Source organism: Lipophrys pholis (genome assembly GCF_963383615.2).
Source record: "Lipophrys pholis genome assembly, chromosome: 9".
NCBI classification, from domain to species: Eukaryota; Metazoa; Chordata; class Actinopteri; order Blenniiformes; family Blenniidae; genus Lipophrys; species Lipophrys pholis.
The window spans coordinates 641,840-665,937 of NC_137639.1; the positions used below are offsets into that span (position 1 = coordinate 641,840).

Sequence of the window (24,098 nt, forward strand, 5' to 3'; positions counted from 1 at the left end):
AATACCTTATTAATCTTCTGTCAGTCTGACCAGCGACTTCTGTATCCACATTCCTCCACACCTAGTCTTTAGTCATCCAGGTAACCATCCATCCAACAATCCACCATCCAACCATCCACCATCCAACCAACCATCCACCAACCATCCACCAACCAACCATCCACCCTCCAACCAACCATCTACCATCCAACCATCCATCCACCAACCAACCATCCACCATCCAACCATCCACCAACCAACCAGCCACCAATCAACCATCCAACCATCCATCACCAACCAACCATTCATCCACCAACCAACCATCCAACCAACCATCCACCCACCAACCAACCAACCAACCAACCATCCACCAACCAACCAACCAACCAACCAACCAACCAACCAACCAACCAACAAACCATCCACGAACCAACTATCCATCCACCCACCAACCAACCATCCAACCAACCATCCACCAACCAACCATCCATCCACCAACCAACCATCCACCAACCAACCAACCAACCAACCATCCACCCACCCACCCACCCACCAACCAACCATCCACCAACTAACCAACCAACTAACCATCCACCAACTAACCAACCAACCAACCAACCACCCACCCACCAACCAACCAACCATCCACCAACCAACAAACCAAACAACCATCCACCAACCAACCAACCATCCACCAACCAACCAACCAACAAACCAACCACCAACCAACCATCCACCAACCAACAAACCATCCACAAACTAACCAACTAACCAACCACCCAACAACCAACCAACCAAACAACCATCCACCAACCAACCAACAATCCACCAACAAACCAACAAACCAACCAACCATCCACCAATCAACCAACTAACCAAACATCCACCAACCAACCAACCATCCAACCACCAACCAACCAACCGTCCACGAACCAACCAACCAACCATCCACCAACCAACCAACCAACCAACCAACCAACCAACCAACCAACCAACCAACCAACCATCAATCCACCAAGCAACCAACCAACCATCCATCCACCAAGCAACTAATCATTCATCCATCCACCAACCAACCATCCACCAACAAACCAACCATCCACCCACCAACCAACCAACCAACCAAGCATCCACCAACCAACCAACCATCCACCCACCAACCAACCAACCAACCATCCATCCATCCACCAACCAACCAACCAACCAACCATCCACCAACCAACCAACCAACCAACCAACCACCAACCACCAACCAACCAACCAACCAACCATCCATCCACCAACAAACCAACCATCCATCCACCAACCAACCAACCATCCACCAACCAACCAACCATCCATCCACCAACCAACTAATTATTCATCCATCCATCCACCAACCAACCATCCACCAACCATCCATCCATCCACCAACAAACCAATCAACCAACCAACCAACACACCAACCAACCATTCAACCAACCATCCACCCACAAACCTACCATCCAACCAACCATCCACCATCCAACCAACCATCCAACCACTAACCATCCACCATCCAAACAACCATCCAACCACCAACCATCCAACCATCCACCCACAAACCCACCATCCATCCAACCAACCATCCAACCATCCACCCACAAACCATCCACCATCCAACCAACCATCCACCATCCAACCATCCACCCACCAACCAACCATCCAACCAACCATCCACCCACAAACCAACCATCCAACCAACCATCCACCCACCAACCATCCACCAACCATCCACCCACCAACCAAACATCCACCATCCATCCAACCAACCATCCACCCACCAACCAACCATCCAACCAACCACCAACCAACCACCAACCAACCATCCACCAACCAACCAACCAACCAACCAACCACCCACCCACCCACCCACCAACCAACCATCCACCAACCAACCATCCAACCAACCATTAACCATCCATCCACCCACCAACCAACCATCCAACCAACCACCCACCATCCAACCAACCATCCACCAACCATCCACCAACCAACCATCCAACCAACCATCCACCCTCCAACCAACCATCTACCATCCAATCATCCATCCACCAACCAACCATCCACCATCCAACCATCCACCCACCAACCATCCACCCACCAACCAACCAGCCACCAATCAACCATCCAACCATCCATCACCAACCAACCATTCATCCACCAACCAACCATCCATCCAACCAACCATCCACCCACCAACCAACCATCCACCAACCAACCAACCAACCAACCATCCATCCACCAACCAACCATCCATCCACCCACCAACCAACCATCCAACCAACCACCCACCATCCAACCAACCATCCACCAACCAACCATCCAACCAACCATCCACCCTCCAACCAACCATCTACCATCCAACCATCCATCCACCAACCAACCATCCACCATCCAACCATCCACCCACCAACCATCCACCCACCAACCAACCAGCCACCAATCAACCATCCAACCATCCATCACCAACCAACCATTCATCCACCAACCAACCATCCATCCAACCAACCATCCACCCACCAACCAACCATCCACCAACCAACCAACCAACCAACCATCCATCCACCAACCAACCAACCAACCAACCAACCAACCAACAAACCATCCACGAACCAACTATCCATCCACCCACCAACCAACCATCCACCAACCAACCATCCATCCACCATCCAACCAACCATCCACCAACCAACCATCCAACCATCCACCCTCCAACCAACCATCTACCATCCAACCATCCATCCACCAACCAACCATCCACCATCCAACCATCCACCCACCAACTATCCACCAACTAACCAACCAACTAACCATCCACCAACTAACCAACCAACCAACCACCCACCCACCAACCAACCATCCATCCACCAACCAACCAACCAACCAACCAACCAACCAACAAACCATCCACGAACCAACTATCCATCCACCCACCAACCAACCATCCAACCAACCATCCACCAACCAACCATCCATCCACCAACCAACCATCCACCAACCAACCAACCAACCAACCAACCAACCATCCACCCACCCACCCACCCACCCACCCACCCACCCACCAACCAACCATCCACCAACTAACCAACCAACTAACCATCCACCAACTAACCAACCAACCAACCACCCACCCACCAACCAACCAACCATCCACCAACCAACCAACCAAACAACCATCCACCAACCAACCAACCATCCACCAACCAACCAACCAACAAACCAACCAACCACCAACCAACCATCCACCAACCAACAAACCATCCACAAACTAACCAACTAACCAACCACCCACCAACCAACCAACCAAACAACCATCCACCAACCAACCAACCATCCACAAACCAACCAACCATCCACCAACCAACCAACAAACCAACCAACCAACCAACCAACCAACCATCCACCAACCAACCAACCATCCACAAACCAACCAACCATCCACCAACCAACCAACAAACCAACCAACCAACCAACCAACCAACCAACCAACCAACCAACCAACCAACCAACCAACCAACCAACCAACCAACCAACCAACCAACCATCCACCAATCAACCAACCATCCACCATCCAACCATCCACCCACCAACCATCCACCCACCAACCAACCAGCCACCAATCAACCATCCAACCATCCATCACCAACCAACCATTCATCCACCAACCAACCATCCACCCACCAACCAACCAACCATCCACCAACCAACCAACCAACCAACCAACCATCCATCCATCCACCAAGCAACCAACCAACCATCCATCCACCAAGCAACTAATCATTCATCCATCCACCAACCAACCAACCGACCAACCAGCCATCCATCCACCAATCAACTAGCCATTCATCCGTCCACCAACCATCCATCGAGCAACCAACTAACCAACCATCCATCCATCCACCAACCAACTAGCCATTCATCCATCCACCAACCAACCATCCATCCACCCACCCACCAACCAACCATTCATCAATCCACCAACCAACCAACCATCCATACACCAACCAACCAACCAACCATTCATCAATCCACCAACCAACCAACCATCCATACACCAACCAACCAACCATTCATCCATCCATCAACCAACCAACCATCCATCCACCAACCAACCAACCAACCATTCATCCATCCATCAACCAACCAACCATCCATACACCAACCAACCAACCATTCATCCATCCACCAACCATCCATCCACCAACTAACCAACCAACCAACCAACCAACCAGCCATCCACCAACCAACCACCCAACCAGCCATCAACCAACCCAACTATTCATCCATCCACCAACCAACCGGTGCGGTTCTCCAGTGGTTCACTTTTCACCTGATGCCTCTTGGTCGGCTGATCCGATGTCTGGTATCATTTCTATGCAGATGATATTCAGTGATTCTGCTCCTTCAATGATGAAAAAAGCATCTAAGGACTGCGCTTTTCAGAAAAGCTTTTAGTTAAATTGATTTTAACTTTTATTTTATTTTTTGTACGTGCCTCCTGGTGTTTTAAAGTCACGTGTTTTATTATCCACTGTGTGATGTTGCTGCTATTGTTTTAGTTTCACCTTGTTGTACAGCACTTTGTGATTTGATCTCTGAAAAGAGCTTTATAAATAAAATGTACTTACTTACCAGCTACAACCAGCATGTCAGGGAGAGAACAGCAGAAGGAAACAGGAAACAGGAAAAGGACACATTCCAGGGGTACATTTGTTAATGAAGGTGAAACACTGCCAACAAGTTTAAAATTGATTTTATTCACAGTTAATTTAAACAAAGTCAACATTGCTAATATTGAGACATGATTTCAAAAAAACAAAAAAACTTCTGGAGACCTTTATCTGTATATTATCATTACACATGGATAACTGTGTATTGGCAAATGTCATTCAAGTGTTTATTATTGTATTATTTCAGTGCTTTTGATTATTAATATATTGGTTTCTCAAATAATACATTGGGGGTGGAGATGGCAGGACTTCCTCTTCAATAAATGGTCAGGACCTTCAAGTCAATCTGCAGGGAACAAAAGTGAAACTGGTAAAGATGAGGTCTGTTTGAGGTGAAGACTGAAGGAAACTGTTAATGAATGTGTGTATGAAAGGATGAATGTGTGTATGAATGGATGAATGTGTGTACGAATGGATGAATGTGTGTATGAATGGATGAATGTGTGTACGAATGGATGAATGGATGAATGTGTGTATGAATGGATGAATGTGTGTATGAAAGGATGAATGAATGGATGAATGTGTGTATGAATGGATGAATGTGTGTATGAAAGGATGAATGTGTGTATGAAAGGATGAATGAATGGATGAATGTGTGTATGAATGGATGAATGGATGAATGTGTGTATGAATGGATGAATGTGTGTATGAAAGGATGAATGTGTGTATGAAAGGATGGATGAATGTGTGTATGAATGGATGAATGGATGAATGAATGGATGAATGTGTGTATGAATGGATGAATGTGTGTATGAATGGATGTATGTGTGTGTGTATGAATGGATGTATGTGTGTATGAATGGATGAATGTGTATGAATGGATGTATGTGTATGAATGGATGATTGAATGGATGAATGTGTGTATGAATGGATGAATGTGTGATTGAATGGATGAATGTGTGTATGAATGGATGAATGTGTGATTGAATGGATGAATGTGTATGAATGGATGCATGTGTGTATGAATGGATGATTGAATGGATGAATGTGTGTATGAATGGATGCATGTGTGTATGAATGGATGAATGTGTATGAATGGATGAATGTGTGTATGAATGGATGAATGAATGGATGAATGTGTGTATGAATGGATGAATGGATGAATGAATGGATGAATGTGTGTATGAATGGATGAATGTGTGTATGAATGGATGAATGTGTGATTGAATGGATGAATGAATGGATGAATGTGTGATTGAATGGATGAATGAATGGATGAATGTGTGTATGAATGGATGAATGTGTGTATGAATGGATGTATGTGTGTATGAATGGATGAATGTGTATGAATGGATGTATGTGTATGAATGGATGATTGAATGGATGAATGTGTGATTGAATGGATGAATGTGTGTATGAATGGATGAATGTGTGATTGAATGGATGAATGTGTATGAATGGATGCATGTGTGTATGAATGGATGATTGAATGGATGAATGTGTGTATGAATGGATGAATGTGTGTATGAATGGATGAATGTGTATGAATGGATGAATGTGTGTATGTGTGTATGAATGATTGACTTCTTGCATCAGTGAAAAGCTCAATAATCCTTTGTATTCTGCTTTCTTACTCAGAAATGACGGTGGTTAAACTGAAGAATGAGGCAGTTCTGACTTCCTCAATCTTTTCATCTCCAAAGTCCTGGAACCGAGTTTCTTTTGCTGTTTTTACGAATCCAAAGAAGTCCTGGGTCGTCACTTCTGCTCCACTCACTCCATCAACGATTCTCAAATCAGTGTGAACCTTCGGTCTTCTGACAGCTTCTTCTCATTCGTCCAGCTAAACTTGAGTTTAACTATTAACCAAACTCCAGACAGGCTTTATGCAGTAAAGTGAAGGAAAGGTTCTGTCCAGGAAGTGGGACTAGAAGTCCTCTCTGAGGTAGAGGTAGTCCTCTAATGAAGGTAGACCGAGGGTACGATTCCAGGTGAACACAGCTGGCCTGTGCAGCCTTCCTCTGCGTCTCCTGCGTCTCCGCCACACAGACCCACTGAGTGGAGCTTCACCGTCCACAGGACAAGTCCCAGAGACGAGTCAGCACAAGAGGTTCTAACCCTCCAGAGGCGTGGCCTCCGGTTCTCATTCTACCAGAAAGTTCCTCTGTGGGATGAAAAACCTCTGGGAAGGTTTTCATGCAGTGGAGTGTGATGACTCTCTGCTCCTCCAGTCACATCTGGATAAGGACCGTTTTTCAATTTACAATTCCAACAGCTGGTTGTTGGGATTATAAACTGAAGGTGTGACCAGTAATGAGATAATCCTTCATCTTTAAGTTTGACCTGCCGTGGCTGGAAATAAACACACTGGATCTTTGATGGGTTTTCTTACCATGGATTTGAATGAAACACAGTTAACGTCCTTATTTGACTCTTTAGTTGTATTTAATAGAAAACGTCAGGAAAAGTGACATTATATACATGTTGGGACAGAAAACACTTCATAAATCCTCTTTAAAGTGTTAAATGTGGACTGACCAGCAGGAAAAGCTTTGACACTAAACAATGACTAAAAGATGAAGGTGGAGCTCCACACAGTGGAGCTTCGGATTCCCACAGTTTCATGTCATCATGGGTCTTAAAGACAGCGAGCTCCCAACATCAAACTATCTCAAAGACGAGATGTTATCAAATGTATCATCACTTTGAGACGGGTTCCACATGTCCCAGTCCGTCTGTGAAGTCCACTGACTAATGCGGAGCAGGACCTGCACCTCCTCTTCCCCTGGGTTTCCCTCCAGATGCAGACGTGTGGCAGCTGGTCGGGTTCTTCCCCACCGTCCCTGAATGCATCATGGCCAAATCTGCAGCTCCTTCCAGTTCGGGAGAGCTCCCTGCAGCACCACCTCCTCCTCCACCACCTCCTCCTCCTGCTGCTGCTCACGCCTCCTGCTCGGCCTCCTCGCCCTCGCTCTCCTTGTCCCAGTCTTTCATGGTGGCGCCCATCATGTAGTCGTCTCGGAGGACGCTCCAGGCCGGCTCCTCCTTCACTGCAGCCTGAGAACAGAACGATAATCAGGATGTTGAGTTGCAGCTCCTCACAGCAGCTCCTCTGTGTTGCTCACTGTTTTCTGTCTCTCCTGCCTGGGACTACTTTTTAGGATCTATAGTTACAGAAGCAAGAGTACTCGGGTAAATTTTTCGGTATTCTACTCTGCAACTACAACGGGGAGCCGTTGGCTCATGGTCCTCTCGTTTCCACCGGGATCGGCTGCTGGAGCTGAAAAACTCCTTCGGACCAGAGACCGACAAGGTTCAGCGCCAGGAGACGAACAGACTCTCAGGTGGTTGCCAACGACGATAAAGACGTTCTCTGGCACTGAGGACGCATCAGCCACCTTCGATTGGTCTGCTGGAGCTTCTCTGCTCCGGTCAGGGACCTGAGCGGACTGGTTAGGAGACCGGGTTCTAACCTGTCCTGGACAGCTGGAGCCTCATTTATAAAGCTGCTGAAGGACTAAAGGTCCTGGAAGATACGTACGCCACTTCCCTCACAAAGGTTGTGATTTAAAAAACTAAACTTTGCAGGAGAATGTTGGTACCGGTACCACAACTTAGAACCTGGAGCAGCACATTCTGGAGACGAGGAACCTGGTGGTGCTGATGGTGAGGTGGAGAACTGAACCAGGTTCATCTCAAACATTTCATATCTTCTAATATCAGACTTATTGATCCACGTGATCATAAACAGCCGAGCTGCAGAGTTCTAGATGTTCCTTTAGTGGAACGTTACTGATGAATCAGGAGAACCATGTTCATATGTCAAACCTTCATCTTCTATTGATCCAGAGGGTAGAACTGATTGATTATTAATGACAGAGGATAGAACTGATTGATTATCAATGATAGAGGATAGAACTGATTGATTATCAATGGTGACAAAGTGAGTAACAATCAGTGTAATTCCAGAGTAAAGACATAAATAGTCGTGCGCCCTTGACGCATGGTGGACCTCCTCCTCCACCCTCCTCCTCCACCCTCCTCCTCCACCACCTCTAGAGTGACTGAGGATAAAACACAAAGTCCACTCAGCCTTTTCACCGTCCATGACATCACTCTCCCCCATGGCGTCATTCTTCTCTAGGGTTGTCACCAGAACAGATACTTCGGTACCAATCCGATGCAGACACGAAAAAAATTAATCGATACTTTTTTCCAGTAACGTCAGAACCGAATATCAAACTTTTCAGTCGGCGAGTCGTGTTGATTCTTGGCGGAACTGAAGGGGGCAGTATACACGTGTGAGCAGCGAGTGAGTGAAAGCACAACACGTCGGCCCGTCGACAAGACAGGTACTGAGAGTCGCGTGTGGAAATATTTAGCATCGGAGGCTGATGAACATGGAGCAACTCTAGACTGAAACTAGCCGACATGCAAACAGAGCCTCAGAAGTTTTCAAAGGAAAAGAGGAAGCATGTCAAACCTGGACCAACCCCTCAAAGACAGCCCCCCCCCCCCCCCCCGACTTGTTTAGAGAGGCTGGTTTAATCTAGAAAATCCTCTTACTGTCTAGATAGAGCTGCTCAGGCTGGTTAATCTAGGAAATCATGTTCCTGTCTAGATAGAGCTGCTCAGGCTGGTTTAATCTAGAAAATCCTCTTACTGTCTAGATAGAGCTGCTCAGGCTGGTTAATCTAGGAAATCATGTTCCTGTCTAGATAGAGCTGCTCAGGCTGGTTAATCTAGAAAATCCTCTTACTGTCTAGATAGAGCTGCTCAGGCTGGTTTAATCTAGAAAATCATGTTCCTGTCTAGATAGAGCTGCTCAGGCTGGTTTAATCTAGAAAATCATGTTCCTGTCTAGATAGAGCTGCTCAGGCTGGTTAATCTAGGAAATCATGTTCCTGTCTAGATAGAGCTGCTCAGGCTGGTTGAAGAACGTTTTGCAGATACACTCAAATTCGTTGTCGTGTAAACGCCCCGTTTAAGTAGGACACACGTGTCAAACTCAAGGCCCACGGGCCAAATGTGGCCGCCACATTATTTTATGTGGCCCGCGAGGGCTTAAAGTTCTGATTGTCTTTAAAAAAATACCGTATTGTTTTCAATAGACGTGCAGAGCACACCTTTGGGTGGGCGTCTATTGCAAACATTACGGTAATTACATGTGCCTGTGTTGAGGTGGAAATAGTTCTGAATTTGTGCAAATCCAGATTAAGATATTCTTGGCGCCGACCCGTGTTCCTCCCGACGAAAGACTACCCCCGTGAGAACCACATGCGGTGGCGAGCGGCACCAACTGCAAAAATATCATTTTATCAAGTAGTGAGGTTTGTTTCTTCCAGCTCACCACATCTTTGTAAAACTGCAGTGACCATAAACTACATTTCCCACAATGCATGCTGATTCTATTTTTTTAAAATAGTAAAGATTTAAATTTGCAGTTTTGCTACAATCTGGCACATTTACAATTTGTGTACAATTTATACATGATTGCAATCTTCACGGGTAATATAATATGACAGTGTATAAACATCAATGAACAACAAGTAGAACAACAAGTAGAACTGAGAAATATAAACGATCCAAAATGTCCAGGAAGAGAAAACGTGATTCAGATGAAAGGATGTTTGATGAACGAAGGGAGGGGAAGACATGTTTGTCCTTCCAGGAGAGAAACAGTTTGTCTTTAGTGTTCTGAGGCGTGTCGGTTTCAAAGAGTCAAATATAAGTTCACATCTTGATACTAAGTACGGAGGGAAGTATGACAGAGTTAGACTGAACAGAGCAACTAGCAAATATATATTTTATATCTATGCAAATGCATATGTCATATTTGTAATATGAGTAAGTAATAAAGTCAGAATTATTTAAAATTGAGTAGGTACATTTATTTTACATTATATTTGTTTACATTTAGTTCCATTTATACTGTCTTAGTTCCATTTTGTTACATTTATACTGTCTTAGTTCCATTTAGTTCCATTTATACTGTCTTAGTTCCATTTAGTTCCATTTATACTGTCTTAGTTCCATTTAGTTCCATTTATACTGTCTTAGTTCCATTTTGTTACATTTATACTGTCTTAGTTCCATTTAGTTCCATTTATACTGTCTTAGTTCCATTTAGTTCCATTTATACTGTCTTAGTTCCATGTATACTGTGTTACAGTTCCATTTAGTTCCATGTATACTGTGTTACAGTTCCATTTATACTGTGTTACAGTTACATTTAGTTCCATGTATACTGTGTTACAGTTCCATTTAGTTCCATGTATACTGTGTTACAGTTCCATTTAGTTCCATGTATACTGTGTTACAGTTCCATTTAGTTCCATGTATACTGTGTTACAGTTCCATTTAGTTCCATGTATACTGTGTTACAGTTCCATTTAGTTCCATGTATACTGTGTTACAGTTCCATTTAGTTCCATGTATACTGTGTTACAGTTCCATTTAGTTCCATGTATACTGTGTTCCAGTTCCATTTGTCCCTTTGAGGACAGCCATGATGCTGACGTGTCCTCGGTGGACATGAGTTGGACACTCCTGCTCTCAGACTTCAATAATCCCCCGACTCCTGAGAACGTCTACAACAACAGAAAGTGTGGAAGCTTTATAAAACCCAGAAATGATGGTGTAGCAGTTGTATATAACTGCATTAGATTACACAGGTGAACCAATGCAGTGGCTGGTGAGTGTTTATCTCCATATAAGGTCATGAACTAATGACTAAATCTATAGTAAAATATTAAGACTTGTAGCATCAGCTTGCACTAGATCTGACAGGTCACTACAGAACTCAGTGACTCCCAGGCTGCACATGACGGAGCAACAGGCCTGTTTGACCTTTGACATTAATAAATAGAGACACATGAGGAATGTCTGCAAACTAAAACACCTTTTTGGTTTTTGACCTCAGTGTGTCTTTAAAATGTTGCTCTCTCAGATAACCTCACAAGTAGAGCTGCTTACAGATCTGTCATGCTGCTTTTTATTACTCACCCCACCCTCTGAAGGCTCTGCCTCCATCAGCTGTGGTGTCTGCTGTGCCTCTTGCTCCTGCTGCAGTAGCAGTCAGTTGCCTGAAGCCGGGAGGGGGGCGCCAGAATCAAGCTTGATCTGCGGGTCGGTTCTGTGCTAATTGATTCTCCGGCTGCAGATGCTAACGCTGCAGCACCTGTTGCTGGTGGAGCAGATAAAGTGGTCATGGTGGTGCTGGTGGAGCAGATAAAGTGGTCATGTTGCTGGTGGAGCAGATAAAGTGGTCATGGTGGTGCTGGTGGAGCAGATAAAGTGGTCATGTTGCTGGTGGAGCAGATAAAGTGGTCATGGTGGTGCTGGTGGAGCAGATAAAGTGGTCATGTTGCTGGTGGAGCAGATAAAGTGGTCATGTTGCTGGTGGAGCAGATAAAGTGGTCATGTTGCTGGTGGAGCAGATAAAGTGGTCATGGTGGTGCAGATAAAGGTGTCATGGTGGTGCTGGTGGAGCAGATAAAGTGGTCATGGTGGTGCTGGTGGAGCAGATAAAGTGGTCATGTTGCTGCTGGTGGAGCAGATAAAGTGGTCATGTTGGTGCTGGTGGAGCAGATAAAGTGGTCATGCTGGTGCTGGTGGAGCAGATAAAGTGGTCATGGTGGTGCTGGTGGAGCAGATAAAGTGGTCATGTTGGTGCTGGTGGAGCAGATAAAGTGGTCATGGTGGTGCTGGTGGAGCAGATAAAGTGGTCATGTTGGTGCTGGTGGAGCAGATAAAGTGGTCATGGTGGTGCTGGTGGAGCAGATAAAGTGGTCATGTTGGTGCTGGTGGAGCAGATAAAGTGGTCATGGTGGTGCTGGTGGAGCAGATAAAGTGGTCATGGTGGTGCTGGTGGAGCAGATAAAGTGGTCATGGTGGTGCTGGTGGAGCAGATAAAGTGGTCATGTTGCTGGTGGAGCAGATAAAGTGGTCATGTTGGTGCTGGTGGAGCAGATAAAGTGGTCATGGTGGTGCTGGTGGAGCAGATAAAGTGGTCATGGTGGTGCTGGTGGTGCTGGTGGAGCAGATAAAGTGGTCATGGTGGTGCTGGTGGAGCAGATAAAGTGGTCATGGTGGTGCTGGTGGAGCAGATAAAGTGGTCATGCTGGTGCTGGTGGAGCAGATAAAGTGGTCATGGTGGTGCTGGTGGAGCAGATAAAGTGGTGCTGGTGGTGCTGGTGGAGCAGATAAAGTGGTGCTGGTGGAGCAGATAAAGTGGTCATGTTGCTGGTGGAGCAGATAAAGTGGTCATGGTGGTGCTGGTGGAGCAGATAAAGTGGTGCTGGTGGAGCAGATAAAGTGGTCATGCTGGTGCTGGTGGAGCAGATAAAGTGGTGCTGGTGGAGCAGATAAAGTGGTCATGGTGGTGCTGGTGGAGCAGATAAAGTGGTCATGGTGGTGCTGGTGGAGCAGATAAAGTGGTGCTGGTGGTGCTGGTGGAGCAGATAAAGTGGTCATGGTGGTGCTGGTGGAGCAGATAAAGTGGTCATGCTGCTGGTGGAGCAGATAAAGTGGTCATGGTGGTGCTGGTGGAGCAGATAAAGTGGTCATGGTGGTGCTGGTGGAGCAGATAAAGTGGTGCTGGTGGTGCTGGTGGAGCAGATAAAGTGGTCATGTTGCTGCTTCCAGGGCTTTCATTTCTTTTAGTCGCTGCTTCTCTGCCCCTCCAGAGTGTTTTTTCGGTGGTTGTTTATCCATGTTGTTGTCTGTCTCCTGACCTCACCTGACCTCAGCTCACCTGCGGTGTGATTGGCGGTGACTCTGTTAGCCCCGCCCATCCAGCAACTGGGTGAATGTCAAGCTCCTGACTGACAGTTAACCAATGAGCTGTGCTGTAACACTGTCAGTGTGGGCTGATTGGCCAGACAATTATGTTAGGTGGGACCTGCTGACCAGCCCGACACACCGGTCCACTGAGACACCGGTCCACAGAGACACCGGCCCACAGAGACACCGGCCCACAGAGACACCGGCCCACTGAGACACAGAGACACCGGCCCACTGAGACACCGGCCCACTGAGACACCGGCCCACAGAGACACCGGCCCACAGAGACACCGGCCCACTGAGACACCGGCCCACTGAGACACCGGTCCACAGAGACACCGGCCCACTGAGACACAGAGACACCGGCCCACTGAGACACCGGCCCACTGAGACACCGGCCCACTGAGACACCGGCCCACTGAGACACCGGCCCACTGAGACACCGGCCCACAGAGACACCGGCCCACTGAGACACCGGCCCACTGAGACACCGGCCCACTGAGACACCGGCCCACTGAGACACCGGCCCACAGAGACACCGGCCCACAGAGACACCGGCCCACAGAGACACCGGCCCACAGAGACACCGGCCCACAGAGACACCGGCCCACAGAGACACCGGCCCACAGAGACACCGGCCCACCGGGTGTGTGCCCGGTATGCCAGAGGGCCAGTCCACCCCTGGTCTGGGATGCAGCCAAAGTTGTCCTTAGGGTAAAATAATAGCAGGAAAAAATACAATCAACTTTTGAATCTTTCTGTAAAAAAGTTCTCCAAAATGGCAGAAGATAAAGAAGATGAAATAAATTATTTCCCACAAACTCTGAATCTTCCAGAAATGACAGAAGAACAAAATAACAAACTGGGAGCGGAAATAACCAATAGAAATACAAAATGCAAATAAGAGGTTAAGGAACAACAAATCACCGGGAAGAGATGGTTTACCTCCGAGTGGGATGAAGCTGTGAGACAAGGTCTCGCCCCCCTACTACTAAAAACCTTTCATTGTGCCACCAACAAAGCTGAAACTCCTCCAAGCTGGAGGGAAGCTGTTCTATCAATAATACCCAGAGAAGGTAAAGACCTGAGTGTGGGTCTATAGACCTATCCCCACTCTCAATGCAGATTGTTGTATTTCTACCTCAATGTCGAAAAGGATGGAACATACTCTCTCAAATCATATAAGGACCAAAGGGGATTGGTTTGACAGACTAAGAAACTCAGGACATTAGATGGACTCCACATATAATGGATCACGTCCAGAATAGAAAGAGAAGCCATGATTATTAGTCTTGATGCAGAAAAGACATTTGATTCAGTAAATTGGTTTTATCTATTCAAAGTGTTAAGAACATTTAAAATAAGTGATCTAATAATAAATAACATCAAGACTCTATGACAATCCAACGTCAAGAATAAAAAGAACTGGTTATGTGACAGATCCTGATAGTAGAAAGAGGAGTAAGGCTTAGTATCTGGAACCATGAGCTCCATCAGAGGTATTACCCTCAACCAAACACAGCATAAAGTTGCGGCTACGCGGACGATAGCATTTGATTTTTAACCAAACCAAACCCGAAACCTCCGTTCCAGAACTGATGCACTTTTTAGAAAAAGTAGGCCCGATGTTGTTATATGATGGTTATAAACTAAATCTGGAAAAAAGAAATTCTCTCCTACTGGCACCTCCGAAAATATTCCAAGAGAATTTTCCATTCAAATGTCAAACAGAATCTCTTCAATATTTAGGAATCACCCTTCATAAAGATTGATCAAAAATCTTTGACCAACATCACACCCCCTTTACTCAAAAAGAAAAAAGACCTTGAAAAGTGGAATCTTATCCCATATCTTAGTCTAACAGCAAGAAACTGAAACCTTAAAGATGAACGTCTCACCCAAGTCCTTTACCGAGTCAAACTCTTCCCATTTCCATCCCAATCATCCATTTGCAGAATGGGACCGAGCAATCTCCAGATTTATATGGCAAGGACCCCGAACTCCTTTCAAAACATTCCAATGATGAGGAGAGAAAGGAGGACGAGGCCTTCCCTTCTGGAACACGACTTTACTGGACTGGTCCAAAGTATTGAGCCACATGGAAGGATGGAGAATACCATGGGATTACAGACGTCCCTCTGCAGGCCATGTCAGCAGACAAACCACTTGAATCCTCGGATTAGTTAAGAAATACATGGGTGGAGTTCAGGTTTCCAGTTTGGAAGGAGTGATAAAAACATGTGAACTAGTCAAAGTGCTCAGCTGGACGCTCGTGATCAAACCTTAATCCCACATCCAACATCTGGATAACAAAAGGTTTAAAAGTCTTCTTCAAATTGGGAAAGATAATTACATGGAAAGTTTTGAGACATTGAAAGATAAATTTAGTTTAGAGAAAGAAGATTTTTACAAACCAGGAATTATTATAATGAAGAAATCCAGCATAATTCCAGATAATCCACTCGTTGAACTTTTTATAAAGGCAAACAAATCAGAGCTTCCAAGAGGAATAATATCCAAGCTATACAAGAGTATTACCAATCTTAACAGTCACTCAACAAAATATATTAAAACTAAATGGGAAAAGGAAGCCGGACTTGTTATAACCGATGAAGAGTGGGACTATATCTGCGTCTCACAGTGGAAAAGCCCAGATTCTTCTCGTTCCTTCAGAACAGCAGGTCAAAGAGGGAAACAGTCGGTGGTCATGTGTTCTGGGATCGCCCGGATCTTCAACAATATGGGTTTGATGTCAACAAAAACCAGTAATGCAGCCCTAGATGGATATCTCCTGAATATACTGTCAGCTGCAGGGAAAAGGCCAGGACAAAGACGTGGAGGGTAGAAGGAGAACCAGCCGTCCAGAACTGGGCCCCAACAGTGATGGACAGTCAGAAAATGGAAACCCTTACTTTTAAAGTGAAAATAAAGATGGACTCATTTGCCAAAAACTAGAATAAGAGGGAAAATAAAGCCAAATAATATATGTCAGAATTTGTATAGAATGTTTTTCTTTTTTTTTTCTGAAGTAACCATGGAGTATTCCATGTTTAATGTTGCACAATGGCAGGAATGATGCAGTTTCCTCTCTGGGTCTTCATCAGTTTTCTTGTTCAAAAGAAAAAAAGAGGAAGGATAAAGACATAAATAGAAAAGTCTTAAACCTCAGTCCTTTTCTTACTATGTCTGCACCTAATGTATATGATAAATAACTTCTGTTAATGCTCCACATGCCACAATCAAAAGAATATTTAAAAAAAGAAGTGCTGGTGCAGTCTGGAATGCGTCTTCCTGCCTCAATGGAGACGCGCCGCAAGCTTGTCAACGGCAAATCGGCCAGGAGTAAAAGACTGGCCTGCTGAGTTTGTCTCTTGCTCGGTGGACACCTTGGAGGACCAGTGGAGACACTTCTAAGACTTGATTGGGCTGGGAACTGTCAATCTGATCTGGCAACACTGCCTCCACCTCCTCCATCACTATTTCTCTCTCAGTAAAACTCCTTTTCTTTCAGGATTTAGCTTCAAATATCGAAGATCAACAGGCTGATTGAGATGTTAAATATTGGCGAGGCCCTTTGCTTTGACCATATATGGTAGAAAGTGGGCGTGTTGAGGGCGGGGCCTGAACTGTCTACCTCCCAGGTGGACTGGATCTAGAAAAGGAAAGTGTGTGCAGATGTGCGTACGCACCATTTTATAACCACATGTTGGGGGTGCACGCCATTTTCAGCTTTTGGGCAAACAATCATTTTTAGCAGGAATCCTACGCAAGGTTTTATAAATGAGGCTCCTGGTCCTGTCCTTGGAGACCTGGTCCTGTCCTGGAGACCTGGTCCTGGAGACCTTCGGCAGACCATCCACAGGGTCCCTACAGGTTTCTACAAGTTAAATTGAAGACTTTTTAAGACCTTGCAGGATCCCAGATCCAGGAGGAGGGTGAGAGGAGGATCCTGGCAAAGCTGGAATCTATCATGGACAACGCCTCCACCACACTGTGGGAGCATTAACCAGTAGCATTAACCAGCAGCATTAACCAGCTCCACTGTGGGAGCATTAGCCAGCTCCACTGTGGGAGCATTAACGAGTAGCATTAACCAGCTCCACTGTGGGAGCATTAACCAGTAGCATTAACCAGCTGCACTATGGGAGCATTAACGAGTAGCATTAACCAGCTCCACTGTGGGAGCATTAACCAGTAGCATTAACCAGCTGCACTATGGGAGCATTAACCAGCTCCACTGTGGGAGCATTAACCAGTAGCATTAACCAGCTGCACTATGGGAGCATTAACCAGCTCCACTGTGGGAGCATTAACCAGTAGCATTAACCAGCTGCACTGTGGGAGCATTAACCAGCTCCACTGTGGGAGCATTAACCAGTAGCATTAACCAGCTCCACCGTGGGAGCATTAACCAGTAGCATTAAGCAGCTCCACTGTGGGAGCATTAAACAGTAGCATTAAACAGTAGCATTAAGCAGCAGCATTAAGCAGCTCCACTGTGGGAGCATTAAACAGTAGCATTAAGCAGCAGCATTAAGCAGTAGCATTAAACAGCTCCACTGTGGGAGCATTAAACAGTAGCATTAAGCAGTAGCATTAAGCAGCAGCATTAAACAGTAGCATTAAACAGTAGCATTAAGCAGCTCCACTGTGGGAGCATTAAACAGTAGCATTAAGCAGTAGCATTAAACAGTAGCATTAAGCAGTAGCATTAAGCAGTAGCATTAAGCAGCAGCATTAAGCAGCAGCATTAAACAGTAGCATTAAGCAGTAGCATTAAGCAGCAGCATTAAGCAGCAGCATTAAGCAGCTCCACTGTGGGAGCATTAAGCAGTAGCATTAAGCAGCTCCACTGTGGGAGCATTAAACAGTAGCATTAAACAGTAGCATTAAGCAGTAGCATTAAGCAGCAGCATTAAGCAGCAGCATTAAGCAGCTCCACTGTGGGAGCATTAAACAGTAGCATTAAGCAGCAGCATTAAGCAGCAGCATTAAGCAGCAGCATTAAGCAGCTCCACTGTGGGAGCATTAAACAGTAGCATTAAGCAGTAGCATTAAGCAGTAGCATTAAGCAGCTCCACTGTGGGAGCATTAAGCAGTAGCATTAAGCAGTAGCATTAAGCAGTAGCATTAAGCAGCTCCACTGTGGGAGCATTAAGCAGTAGCATTAAGCAGTAGCATTAAACAGTAGCATTAAGCAGCTCCACTGTGGGAGCATTAAACAGTAGCATTAAGCAGTAGCATTAAGCAGTAGCATTAAGCAGCTCCACTGTGGGAGCATTAAGCAGTAGCATTAAGCAGTAGCATTAAACAGTAGCATTAAGCAGCTCCACTGTGGGAGCATTAAACAGTAGCATTAAGCAGTAACATTAAGCAGTAGCATTAAGCAGCTCCACTGTGGGAGCATTAAGCAGTAGCATTAAGCAGTAGCATTAAACAGTAGCATTAAGCAGCTCCACTGTGGGAGCATTAAGCAGTAGCATTAAGCAGTAGCATTAAGCAGCTCCACTGTGGGAGCATTAAGCAGTAGCATTAAGCAGTAGCATTAAGCAGTAGCATTAAGCAGCTCCACTGTGGGAGCATTAAGCAGTAGCATTAACAGTAGCATTAAGCAGCCACCACCCAGGAGCTTCCAGCTCGTTCTGCTGTGACTAAGAAACTGTGATTATAAATATTGTCGTCAACACCCCCACCCCCACCCCCACCCACCAGTTGTTAGGCTGTGACGGGTGCATCTCTTCTCCGTCACCTCAGTGTGGGTGGAGCTTCACCAGCAGCTGGACTCACCGTGGGTTTGTCCGCCTTGCCGGCCCCCCGCCGGCCCCCCTCCTTCTCCCCCCGCAGGACGTCGATGAAGTCTTTCTTGGACACTGACGTCAGGATCTTGGCCTTCTTCCTCTCTGAGCCGCCGACCTCCTTCAGCTTGACGTCCATGGACTTCTGGTGCTTCCTCACGGCGTTGAAGAGCTGCACCACCCCTCTGAGGAGGAGGAGGAGGAGGAAGAGGAAGATGTGGAGTTGACAGTGTGAACACCAGCTGAACCCGTCTCTGAAACGCCTCCTGACCTGGTGGCGATCCTCTGCAGAGCTCTCTCTGTCTCTCGGTCCGTCAGAACGTTTGGTTTCTCTCTGCTCATCATCTCCCACACCTGCTTCTTGTCCACCTGCCACAGGACAGACACGTCACCACAGGACAGACACGTCGCCACAGGACAGACACGTTGACACAGGACAGACACGTTGCCATAGGACAGACACGTTGACACAGGACAGACACGTTGCCACAGGACAGACACGTTGACACGTCGCCACAGGACAGACACGTTGCCACAGGACAGACACGTTGCCATAGGACAGACACGTTGACACGTTGCCACAGGACAGACACGTTGCCATAGGACAGACACGTTGACACGTTGCCACAGGACAGACACGTTGCCATAGGACAGACACGTTGACACGTTGCCACAGGACAGACACGTTGCCATAGGACAGACACGTTGACACGTTGCCACAGGACAGACACGTTGACACAGGACAGACACGTTGCCATAGGACAGACACGTTGACACGTTGCCACAGGACAGACACGTTGACACAGGACAGACACGTTGCCACAGGACAGACACGTTGCCACAGGACAGACACGTTGCCATAGGACAGACAACACTCATCAATATTCTCCATTTAGCACTTCTACCAATAAAGGATGAAAAGAGGTGATGACTCAGTGGCGCCGCCCTGCAGGGAGACGGTTGTATAACCCAAAGTGCTGCAGGTTCTTGAGTCCCTGATGATTTACACGCCGTCACGTTGGTAAAGAATTCTTCATGAGAGACGTCTCATACTTTAACAGTTATTACTTGTGTCTTTGGTTTCCACTGGGACTTCATACTTCTGAAGAGGGATTCACTACCTCGGCTTTTTAAAGTACGAGTACTAACCTTTCACTACTTCCTGGTACCGAGTACTGATGCAAATACTTATTAGATGTCCTAAAGTCTAATTCATACTCAAACCCTATGTGCAGGTCCTGCATGGCCGGCGCCACGGCGCCCCCAGCAGGTCAGACTGCGTCTGCAGTAGCATAGCATCTACACACCGCGCTACATGTCCTGGAGACCGAGCTCACGTATCCTTCATACTTTAATCATGTTCAGCATGTAGCATATAGCATGTAGCACGTAGCATGTAGCACGTAGCACGGCTCAGAGTTCCGTGCTGATCAGTTAAACTACTGAGCAACATCCTTCCAACTCTGCTTGTCCAAATGTCTCTGCTGAGGAAGTTGCTGGTGGGTTAAAAGGTTCTCATCAGGATAATCTGACAGCGTAGGAGTGGGACCACTGTGAGTCAGGCCGGGGTTCAGGGCAGCACCCTGGTGGGGGTCCGAGGGGGGCCAGCCCCCTACAAACTCTGAGGTTTTAGGCTATGAAAAAGGCTTATTTGGCAACTATAATCTGTTAGATATTGAACCTGGAGGACTATAATCTGGCAGATTTTGAACCTGGAGGACTATAATCTGGCAGATATTGAACCTGGAGGACTATAATCTGGCAGATTTTGAACCTGGAGGACTATAATCTGGCAGATATTGAACCTGGAGGACTATAATCTGGCAGATTTTGAACCTGGAGGACTATAATCTGGCAGATTTTGAACCGGCTGCTCAGAGACAAAGGTCTTTGAAAGTGTTATTTAACCAAATGTGTTCCTTCAATTCAATCAATGAAGTAATCCCCAGCATGATAGCAGAAGGTGAGAGTGAATCCAGTTCTTCTACCTGCTTCTTCTTCTCCAGCTGCTCCTGCTTCTCCCTCTCCTTCGTCTTGTCCAGTTCTTTGTTCTTCGTCAAGATGCTGCTCTTCTTCTCGCCTGTTTTCTTCCCCAGGATCTTGGCCATGGCTTCGGCCCATCCCGAGTTTGCGTTGCCTTCCTCTGCACCGCCTTCCTCCTCCTCCTCCTCCTCCTCCTCCTCATCGCCCTCGCTCCCTCCTCCGTCGCTCGCCGCCTCGTCCACACTCCCACTACCAGAGTCATCTTCAAACTGAGGGACTTCTTCCTCGTCTCCTGTGAAGAATTCAAAGCAGGACAGATTCAGTTTCCTCATAAATCATCAATACTGACCCTGCTGCTGCTCTGCTGCTGCTGCTGCTGCTGCTCTGCTACTGCTGCTCTGCTACTGCTGCTCTGCTACTGCTGCTCTGCTGCTGCTGCTCTGCTACTGCTGCTCTGCTACTGCTGCTCTGCTACTGCTGCTGCCTTGAAAAGCATCGTCTGCACAGATTTATTTACATTAAACCAACAGAGAGAAACCCATCCCAATCTGGCAACACTCCCTCTGTGTGTAAAGTCCTGACATCTGTCCAACATCTGGAGCAGCTCTGTAGAGAACCTCCATCCTCCACACTGACGGACTGTTGAGAAGCAGCTTTAACTCAGACGTCTGTCCACAGTCTTGTATTAAACTTTACGTCTCCTCAGTCACTTCACTGGGCGAGCACTGCTCCTTCTCCTGTCCATCAGTCTAACGTCCTTCCTCTTCTGATGCTCTGAGGGATTCATCCCTTCATAGACAGACACTCCAGCAATCAGCGACGACTTCAACTCATCCCTCCAGTCCCAAAGTCCTCATCCGTCTGGTTTCTCCTGTGAATCGTTTCTATTAAAGCTGAAGGAAAGAGCCAGCGTCTAGGGACTAACCAACCATCTAGTCCATCAGACTAGAACGGACTGGATTTGAACACCTGCAAATCATTTGGTGAATTAAATACAAAATAAACTCTTGGTAATCACACAAACAGTGTGAAACGACTTGAGCGTACAGATTCTTCACACGGTGGTAGAGATTATTAAAGAAAGAACAGTTAATCCCATTGTAACGAACACGAGGGAGTTCACGACACGTCATTCTGCTTTACGAGTTTGACGTTCTATTGGCAATTAAAGAAAATACATCTAAAAAACACGTAAACACCCAAGTTATGCATTGAGGGTTGAAATAAATGATTTTGTCATCAAGTGTAAAACATAAAAAAGTGTGTGTGTGTGTGTGTGTGTGTGTGTAGAATCAGCTTGTGGAGAGGAAAAGAGGAAACACGTTTTAAAAACAGCCGATAATCATTAATTAGTTCCCCAACAGACTCAGCGTCTCTTCTACTGATCGAACCGGAACCGAACTCCGAACCGTTTGTCTGCTTGAGTCTTTAAAGCGCAGATTGTAATGAAAATAAACTCACCAGAGGACAACTCACGTGTTTCCACCTCCGCCATCATGAGTGGACCTACAATGAGTCCGTGCGGCAACACGACACGAAGGTTCCGCTTCTTCTTCTTCTTCTGGCTTTGGCAGTCGAGACGCTGCAATGGCGTATTGCTGCCCTCTACCGTTTGTTATTCGCATTCCTTTTGTCATTCATGTATATTTTCCGGAACAATCCAATCCAATGAAGGCAATCCAGCGGTTCTTCATTCGAGTCCAGTTGTCCAGGTTGAGCAATGAGAACAAATTGAAAACAGTTTCTCCAGCAGCTTCCGGGTCTCTGGACACCATGTCCAGCCTCTACCTGCTCATTCCAACACGCTCCCTCCTTTTACTCTTACAATTATGTTTTCCTTTTTCCACTAATTCCTGTATGTCAAAATATTGCCTATGGACATCTTGAAAGCCCGACCACTGGCCCACTCACCCAGCTTATCCAGAGCCTCTGGGTTTGAAGGTTCCGCTTCAATGCAAAGCTGCTTTTTGGTGCCGCGCTGTTTTATGTCCGTGTGAAACACACGCCGCAGTCAAAAGTCCAAATTTGGTCTTAAATCTTAAAAAGAGTGGCAATAAAACATATCTGGTCTTTATTTGACCTCATTGATCCAGAAAGTAACTGCTTAAACATTTATAATATGACATGACGGCTCAAGGTTCAACCAGCCAATGTATAAATAGAAATATAACTATAAATAGAAATATAATAAGCAAGTATTTTGTGTGTGAATTATTTGCTGTGAAGTTTTAAGACCTAACATTCTATGTAATTTCTTCACACACACATCCGCTAATACATTTCAAGAGGAGTGAAAAAGAGAATCCATGCTTCTCTTTTTCAGTCTTTCAGGTTCTTTTGGGTTTCAGTGGAAGAAAATAGAAAAGTTCTCAGACCTCAGAGGTTTTCTCACTTCGATCCACTTCTTTCTTAGTTTTGAAAATCTCCTGGAGAGTCTAAAAGATGCAGCGTCCATCCATTCATCCTGTTCAGGCCTCCAGCCTCCTACATGTAGCCCAGTGAAATATTAAAAAATATTAAAATATGAATAAATATGCTCATGAGAAATAAGTGAATAAATAGTAAAAAGCATATTAAAAAGGGTTAAAAATACATATTGTTTTGGTTTGTTAACAATGTATGAAATGTGTAAAAGTTTATTTGAATGCTTCATGTATTTCATTTTGTTTATTTTGTAAAACAAATGTTCAATGTTGTCTGTGTGGAGAGACGTCTGTGGTCCCGCCTGCAGCGTGCCTGCTGCTGATTGATAATAGGGATCCTGAGGTGAGCAGGAGTGAGCAGGAGTGAGCAGGAGTGAGGCGCAGTGGAGCAGGTGGGTGGGGTTTTTCACAAAGCTGGGAGAGAAACAGCAGAGAGGAGGGAA

At 46.0% G+C, this 24,098-nt stretch overlaps 1 protein-coding gene across 2 annotated transcripts; it reads right to left on the reverse strand.

Annotated features, from left to right (window-relative positions):
• Positions 1-7,099: 7,099 nt before the first annotated feature.
• rrp15 (ribosomal RNA processing 15 homolog) lies at positions 7,100-23,188 on the reverse strand. Of its 2 annotated transcripts, none has more exons than XM_080472207.1 (5): positions 22,694-23,188; positions 21,238-21,524; positions 19,521-19,618; positions 19,242-19,434; positions 7,100-7,727 (listed from the first exon to the last, which is right to left on the reverse strand). In XM_080472207.1, the coding sequence occupies exons 1-5, from the start codon at positions 22,728-22,730 to the stop codon at positions 7,611-7,613; spliced, it is 732 nt and encodes a 243-aa protein (XP_080328333.1). In that variant the 5' UTR covers positions 22,731-23,188; the 3' UTR covers positions 7,100-7,610. The 2 variants fall into 2 exon arrangements, with proteins under 2 accessions (XP_080328333.1, XP_080328334.1); XM_080472208.1 differs by having other exon boundaries at positions 22,709-23,105.
• Between the last annotated feature and the right edge of the window lie 910 nt (positions 23,189-24,098).

Bases quoted from the DNA above. Each gene is read 5' to 3' on its own strand.
- rrp15 (XM_080472207.1), bottom strand. From the start codon at position 22,730: ATGATGGCGGAGGTGGAAACACGTGAGTTGTCCTCTG. The intron at 19,619-21,237 runs GTAGAAGAACTG...GTCCTGTGGCAG, and splicing joins AGCTGGAGAAGAAGAAGCAG to GTGGACAAGAAGCAGGTGTG. The intron at 19,435-19,520 runs GTCAGGAGGCGT...CCTCCTCCTCAG, and splicing joins CTGCAGAGGATCGCCACCAG to AGGGGTGGTGCAGCTCTTCA.